The following is a 7,929-nucleotide window of genomic DNA, read 5'->3' on the forward strand; positions in this document are numbered from 1 at the left end:
CCCCAGCCACGTTCCAGGAAATTATATGGAAAGACATCCCTACTCTAGGCATGTTATGTATACACACATTTCTGTATTTCTTCTTTTCTGCCCTTTATCACACAAAAAAAACTGAAACAATATAGAGATTTATAGAAATATAAACATACATGCCACAATACATGGGATATGGATATGCAGTATGTAAACTGGTCATGAAACATAACCCCAGGAAACTGCTTAAGTATGCCCACACTTGTATACGTTGTGAGGTGTTATCTTTTGAGTGAGACTTAACACTGGCCAGTGTGCTCATGGCAAAGTGACGCAAATGTTCAGTAAGTTTGAGTGAGGTCTGATATTGGGTGCTGGATGGCTGGAACATTTGTGGGAGCAGTTCTAGGAACTGATATGAATGGATCCGTATGTTATGGATACACACAGCTCTGTGTACGTCTTCTTTCTGCCCTTTTGTTCTCTGTAGTCTCTGCAGGCTGAAAGGGTCAATGAGGAACAAGCTACAAAAGTAAGTTAAGTAAATTCCTGGAGTAGTTCACAGGTACAGTCTGAAATGCCCTGTCTAAAAAAAGAGACTTTAACGAGATGTTACTGAATTATATATGGCTGTTAATTTAGCTTGTAAAGCAGTGGTGATAGCTGGTGCAGCATTCACGTGGACCTGCTTGTACTGCCCTTGGCAACTGGTGTTGTCAGTTGGTCTCCAGTAAAGGCTAAAGTTGAAGTGTACGCAGGCGACCCACTGAATTATTACAGGAAAACTTTCCTGAGAATTGTTGAGTGGTAAACTCTACATACTTGGAAAACTGAATTCTGGACTTCTTGAGTATGTGGTCTGATGGGGGACATGAGGGCTATAAAAAAGTGGCTTGTTTGTATAATATCTTTTAGCATATCATTATATGGAACATCACAAATATACAGCTCTGGAAAAAAAATAAGAGGTCACTTTAGTTTCTCTGATTTTGCTATTTATAGGAATATGTTTGAATAAAATAAACATTGTTGTTTTATTCTATAAACTACAGACAACATTTCTCCCAAATTCCAAATAAAAATATTGTCATTTAGAGCATTTATTTGCAGAAAATAAGAAATGGCTGAAATAACTAAAAAGATGTGAAGTTTCAGACCTCAAATAATGCAAAGAAAACAGGTTTATATTCATAAAGTTTTAAGAGTTTATAAATCAATATTTGGTGGAATAACCCTGGTTTTTAATCACAGTTATGTCATGTTCTCCTCCACCAGTCTTACATACTGCTTTTGGATAACTAATATAACTAATAATTTATGCCTTTACTCCTGGTGCAAAAATTCAAGCAGTTCAGTTTGGTTTGATGGCTTGGCGCTCCACTGACTGAATAAAACCCTGACAACAATCAATCCTCAGAGTCCTTTCCTATAGGTGTTTTGATGGCTTGTGATCATCAATCTTCCTCTTGATTATATTTTAGAGGTTTCCAATTTGGTAAAATCAAAGCAACTCTATTTCTATTGGTCCGTTTATCAAGAAATTCTGGCAAAGTATAAGGGACAGCTTGTCTGTTAAAACTATGTAGTAAACTACAAATCGACAAAATTGGAGATAAGTGTTTTTTTTTTTGAGACAGCAACGAGAAGCGACAAGAAAGCCCCACACACATACAATATTGATCAAAGTGGCATTCTTCAGGTTCGCTGAGACACGCCACAAGTCATGGGAAACATTATTAGTTCTTGTCCCAAACATATGGTATGTGGTATGTTGGTGCTGTGTACATTCATACATATGGATTTAGAATGGAATGTCATAAAAAGTTTCTCCCAATATTTCTGCCCATATAGTGTAGGTGCATATAAAGTACTACTGTGCATCAAATACAGTCCATATTAAACAAAAAAATAAATGCAAATGCACAACTAAATAAATAACATTATTTTAATAAGCCATATGTGGAGCTGGCACCAATCCAGTACCAGGTTTGATAACCATGCTGATAACGAATCTAGCTTGCAACAGCACACACTCTGTATGTGGTTAGCTGTGTGTTTCTTCCTGTGGGGTTTTAGAGAGTTTGAGTTTGTTTTCCTGAGCATGATAGCCCAATTTTACATAAAGTAAAGTTTTTCAGTTAATCTAGGCCCATTTTAAAACTCCACAGTTTAAAATAAGGATCCATGAAAATGAACATTTTTGGCTTGCATATTTTGCAAAATATGCAAGCCAATCAGATCATATTTGGGAGTTAAAGATTACAGCATCTGTCTGCAAGGTTCATTGTCAGGGCTCCTTGTTCACAGGAAGCTGCAGTTCCTCTTTCAACCTCTAGATAAAACCACAGAGCCAGATGCTGCCAGATGTAGCCAATCACTCGGTTCAGCTTAGCTGGGCTTGGCTAGTCTGGCGTTGATGTTTTTTTTTTGTTTGTTTTTGTTTTGCCATTTCTGAGTTAAACACATATTTGTGGAAAAAGCTTGTAGAGGAAAGAAAATAAAGACTTCTAACATCACTAACCGGATAGCCCTCTCAAGAGTGCATCTTTTAGGCTGTACAGTAGGTATGTATTAGCACAGCACAAATTCAGTCCTAAAACAAACAGGGTCCCATTCAAAATGATTACTTTAGTGCTGGATAAGAAGCTCTTTTTGTGAGACAAACCGTGAAGTTCTGTAGGAGGTATTTTAAAGAGGCTGTAAAAAGATGTATTTTAAAGAGTGTTTTAAAGAGGCTGATTCCAAATATAAAAAAGAGCTGAACTTGGCGATTTAACACATATTACGATACAGTAGTTACAATTAAATACAGGGGTTGGACAATGAAACTGAAACAGCTGGTTTTAGACCACAATAATTTATTGTCCTGACGGACAGTTCTGGTGGAAACAGGAGAGTTGAGGTGCACATTGAGTTCTGCCGTGATTTGATCAGCCGTGGTTTTATATTTTTTGGATACAATCCGGGTTAGCACCCGAACATCCCTTTCAGACAGCTTCCTCTTACAGCGTCCACAGTTAATCCTGTTGGATGTGGTTGGTCCTTCTTGGTGGTATGCTGACATTATCCTTGATACCGTGGCTCCTGATGCATCAAAAAGACTTGCTGTCTTGGTCACAGATGCACCAGCAAGATGTGCACCAACAACTTGTCCTCTTTTGAACTCTGGTATGTCACCCATAATGTTATAGTGTGCATTGCAATATTTCGAACAGAACTGTGCTCTTACCCTGCTTATTAAACCTTCACACTCTGCTCTTACTGGTGCAATGTGCAATTAATGAACTAAAATGACAGGTGTTTCAGTTTTATTGTCCAACCCCTGTATATCACAATACTGTAACAATGTGACATACTGCAAAAAAAACCACAGCATCATATTTGCAAAATCTGAGTTTAAAAAATTCTCAATCAAAACAATGGGACCTAATGGGCCATCTCTATTTAAAAATAATTATTTAACACTGGATGTATTATTTTTGTTGCATTTCTGGACAAATTATTTGGTGTGAAATTCAGTGAATCCCTCGTTTTAAACAGAAAAGATCAGATCAGTATTGGCTGATCATGAAGAGTTCATTGACATCCCTGGAAGAGAAAATAAGCACCAACAACGTTTCTGTTTACAGTAGCCGTACACTCGCCCACAGTGATGCCCAGTCCTGCCCGTATCCCCCTCCCTATGAGCTTCACCTGTACACCTGTAGATCAGGACTGGGACTAAGCTAAACTCTGCAGGGTGGATGTGCCTCTGTGAGCAGGTTAGGCAGGCCTGTTATAGACGGACATTTCTGACATGCTGATCCCTCAGCTTATACTATACAGTTTTTTCTCTACCACTGTATATAGATCCCATCATTTCTAGCTACAGGCTTTTCCCAACAGCAAAGAACATTGAATACACAATATTTGTTTGGATGCATTGCATCTTTAAAGGTTGATGAGGGGGAAAAAACATTTAAACTAGATTTATTCAACATTGCCCAACAGGCATCGGTGGGTGTTGAAATTCTGACATTGAATCAACATTTATTGAAATGTTTAGAATGGTAGGTCTGAGGTCTGCTGCTCTTACATTAATGCTTTTACTGTAAAAAGGTTAAAAGTCCTTCACTGTAAGACCAACACAGTGTAGTCTATGAGAATAGTAGACAAATAAGATATATATATATATTTGGGATGAGAATTATACAAAAAAAAACTTTAATTTGGAAAACTATCCTGTAAACATCAGCAGCATTGTCCTGTATATATGCAGGATGATTTATGACAATTAAACATTTATGACAGGTTTGTGACATTAAAAGTATAAAAAATAACACATTGAATGACAAGAGGTGTCTCTGAAAGGTTTGACTGGGACTGTGTGAGTACCTGTGGAATAAGATTATAAAGGGTTCTGGTAAATAGCATGTTTAGTTATAAGTGTGCACACAGCAATAGTCAGCCTGTTGGAGTGTAGGATATAGTGAGTATGAGGGTTGGGGTGTAGTATAGAGAGTATGAGGGTTGGGGTGTAGTATAGTGCAAATAACGAGTATGGTTAATATGAGGGTTGCAGTCTAATATAGTTAGTATAAGGTTTGGGGTGTAGTACAGTGAGTATAGTGTAGTACAGTGAGTATGATGGTTAGGGTATATAGTAAGTATAGTGTAGTACATTGAGTATGATGAGGGGGTTGCAATATAGTGAGTATGGGGAGTATGAAGTTTGGGGTGTAATATAGCGAATATAGTGAGTAGCGTGTAGTACATTGAGTATGAGGGTTGGGGTGTTGTATAGTGAGTGCAGTGTAGTATAATGAGTACCGTGTAGTATAGTAGTGTAGTGTAGTGCAGTATAGTGAGCAGGATGGCGAGTGTCGTGTGTAGTATAGTGAGTGTAATGTTTAAGGAGTGTAGTATAGTGAGCAGGATAGGGAGTATAGAGTGTAGTATAGAGAGTATAATGTAGTATAGTGAGAAGGATGGGGAGTGCCGGCTGTAGTATAATGAGTATAGTGCAGTACAGTAAGTATAGTGAGCAGAATGGGGAGTGAAGTATAGTGTAGTATAGTGAGCAGGATGGGGAGTGTTAGATGTACTATAGTGAGTATAATGTAGTATAAGGATTGTAGTATAGTGAGCAGGATAGGGAGTGCAGTGTAGTGAGTATATTGTAGTATAGTGAGTACAGTGAGCAGGATGGGGAGTGTCAGGTGTAGTATAGTGAGTAAAACGTAGTATAAGGAGTGTAGTATAGTGAGCAGGATAGGAAGTGTAGAATGTAGTATAGAGGGTATCGTGAGCAGGATGGGGAGTGTAGTATAGTGAGTATAGTGTAGTATAGTGAGTAGAATGGGGGAGTGGGGCTGCTGGGTGAGGATGAAAGATGAATCTAGTTTACCTGTCCCGGTCTGACAGCAGCCCCAGCTATCAGAGCTTTACCCCGGTATTATCAGCTCGCTCCCCGGTACAGTAGTGTCAGTTAGCCAGTAGTGTCGGTTAGCCGGTAGCGGCTCTCTTACCTTCTTGACGGACTTGTGCGCGGGGACGGCGGTGAATGCGGCGGACAGCTCGCCCACGTTCATGTTCACATCGCTGTTCTTGGAGACGGTCATCGCGGAGTACTTCTCCGCCACGTTCTCGCTCTCCTTGAACTCCTTGCTCGCCTGCTTCACCTCCAGCTTCGCCTCCACGCCGGGTTCCGTCATGCTGAGCTCGCGGGTCTCTCCGGTTGGGCCGGGACTAGGACCGCTCGGTTCGCTAATGTTCCCGTAACCTTCCGTTTTGTCCTCTAGCTCCGCGCTCTGACCGAACTACCGCTTCCAGAGGAAGCGCGCGAGCTCCGGCCGAGAACACCACACACACACGGAGTGTCGCTGCGGAAGAGAAGCCGCGGTCTCGGTCTAAGCGCCGGTAGACGCGCTGCGGCGGTGCTGAGCTCGAGGTTACCGGCGGGGTTTCTCTCTCAGAGCGGAGCTGATCACAGATTATTACTCGCGGCTCTCCGGCTCCGGACAGGCAGGCAGCATCAGCAGTGGGCGGGGCTTACATACAAGCACCTGCACGCAGAGACCGGGGGGGCGGGGCGAGAGCGGCGGTCACGTGACCTTAAAAAAAATCATACTAAGCCAGACAGTGGAGCAGTTAGTACAGTAGTTTAGAGAGAAATGATGCAGAAAAGAGTTAGAGTCAGTTTAAAGGAATCAAACGTCTGAATAAACGATTCCTTGATTCACTCACTTGAGTCAAGTTTAGTTTTCAACTTTAGGCTGAGACTCAAAAGTGTAAAAAGAATTCACATTCATTCCTCTGAAGGTGAAAGTATAGATACTAGGTTTTAAATACATACTTGAAGTATGATCTCAAGCTTTTTACTCAAGAACAAGTGTAAAAGTACTGGATATAAAACTACTTAAAGTATAACAGTAAAAGTAATATAAGGGGAAAAAATGCTATTAAGAACAAAAGCTTAGGCCGCACCACAGGAGCCTATATACAGCTCTGTAAAACCTTAATGATGTTTTTCTTGATTTTACCAAGTTGAAAACCTCTGGAATATAATCAAGAGGAAGATCAAACCAAGCTGAACTGCTTGAATTTTTGGACCAGGAGTAAAGGCATAAAGTTATCCAAAAGCAGTGTGTAAGACTGGTGGAGGAGAAAATGCCAAGATGCATAAAAACTGTGAATAAAAACCAGGGTTATTCCACCAAATATTGATTTCTGAACTCTTAACTCTAGGAATATAAACATGTTTTCTTTGCATTTTTTGAGGTCCAAAAGCTCTGCTTCTTTTTTGTTATTTCATCAATTTCTCATTTTCTGCACATAAAAGCTCTAAATATAATATTTTTGGAATTTAGGAGAAATGTTGGCTGTGGTTTATAGAATAAAACAACAATTTTCATTTTACTCAAACATATACCTATAAATAGCAAAATGAGAGAAACTGATTTGGAAACTGAAGTGGTGTATATGTATACAGAATATTATGACCATCTCCTTGTTTCTACATCCATTTTCAATTTTGTCAGCTTCATTAAGCAATTAGAATCAATGTGGAGATTTAGTATCAGCCTGTAGTCCTGTAACTTTTTCTCTGCATATTTTTTTGTTTATTAGGCCACCAACCAAGTACCCAGCCAACAGCTCCCTGTGGGCAGTGTCCTGTGAGCAGCATCCTGTGATCACTGCTGAACTAGAGGATGACCAACACAAATTGTGAAGCAACAACAGATGAGTTTCTAGATTGCTAGATTGAACCAGTACAGCACAAACCTAAAACAAAACCATGCCAGTTTCACTGCAGTGCTGAATGCAGAATGACCCACCACCCAAATAGTAGCTGGTGTAGGATAATAAAATATGTAGAAAAAAATAAAGACTATAGTCTGACTCTAATTTAAAAAATTCATTTACCTTCTGAGAACTCTCCTCAGAGCTGGAACTGGACTGTGATTAAAACAGCTGATACTCAATAAACTGAACTGGATTGGGACATCCTTTGTTTAATATGTTTACGTATCGTTAAGAAAGTGATGACAGTAGGTAGTGCTATGATGAGACAAGTGGGAATGCCACGGTCCATTATCTCATTTGCTGTAGCATACACTTTTTTTCTATTTATAAATTATATTTAAAGTAAATTTTATCATTTTTTCTTTTGTTTAAATTATTTTTGCTATCTTTGTTTATATGTTTTGTTGACTGCAGGTTTTTATATTGTAATCTGTTGTATTTTATTCTTTCTACCTAGATATTTTGTACATTAGAATTTTAGCACTTCAAATTGTGTAGTTTAAAAGTTAAAAAATTTAGCTTAATAATATTGTGTGAGTAGACTGTCATTCCAAGCACTTCACTGCAGATCATACTGTGTATTACTATGTATGTCACAAATAAATTAAAAATTTGATATTTGGAAAACATCAGTGCAGACATGGAGAATAAAACCAAAAATCAACTAAAACT

At 39.0% G+C, this 7,929-nt stretch overlaps 1 protein-coding gene and 1 long non-coding RNA gene across 3 annotated transcripts in view; one reads left to right on the forward strand and one right to left on the reverse strand.

Moving 5' to 3' along the window:
- ahcyl1 (adenosylhomocysteinase-like 1) overlaps window positions 1-5,992 on the reverse strand; it is a 58,316-nt gene extending 52,324 nt beyond the window's left edge. For both annotated transcript variants that reach the window (XM_022671047.2, XM_022671046.2), the window contains exon 1: window positions 5,481-5,992. In XM_022671047.2, coding sequence (XP_022526768.1) covers window positions 5,481-5,666 — 186 coding nt within the window. In that variant the 5' untranslated portion in view covers window positions 5,667-5,992. The remainder of the gene's footprint in view (window positions 1-5,480) is intronic.
- The window catches only part of LOC125806120 (uncharacterized), a 288,259-nt gene that overhangs the window by 48,122 nt on the left and 232,208 nt on the right, over window positions 1-7,929 (forward strand). The gene's annotated exons all lie outside the window — the stretch shown is intronic.

Source organism: Astyanax mexicanus, chromosome 12, assembly GCF_023375975.1.
Source record: "Astyanax mexicanus isolate ESR-SI-001 chromosome 12, AstMex3_surface, whole genome shotgun sequence".
Taxonomy (NCBI): Eukaryota; Metazoa; Chordata; class Actinopteri; order Characiformes; family Acestrorhamphidae; genus Astyanax; species Astyanax mexicanus.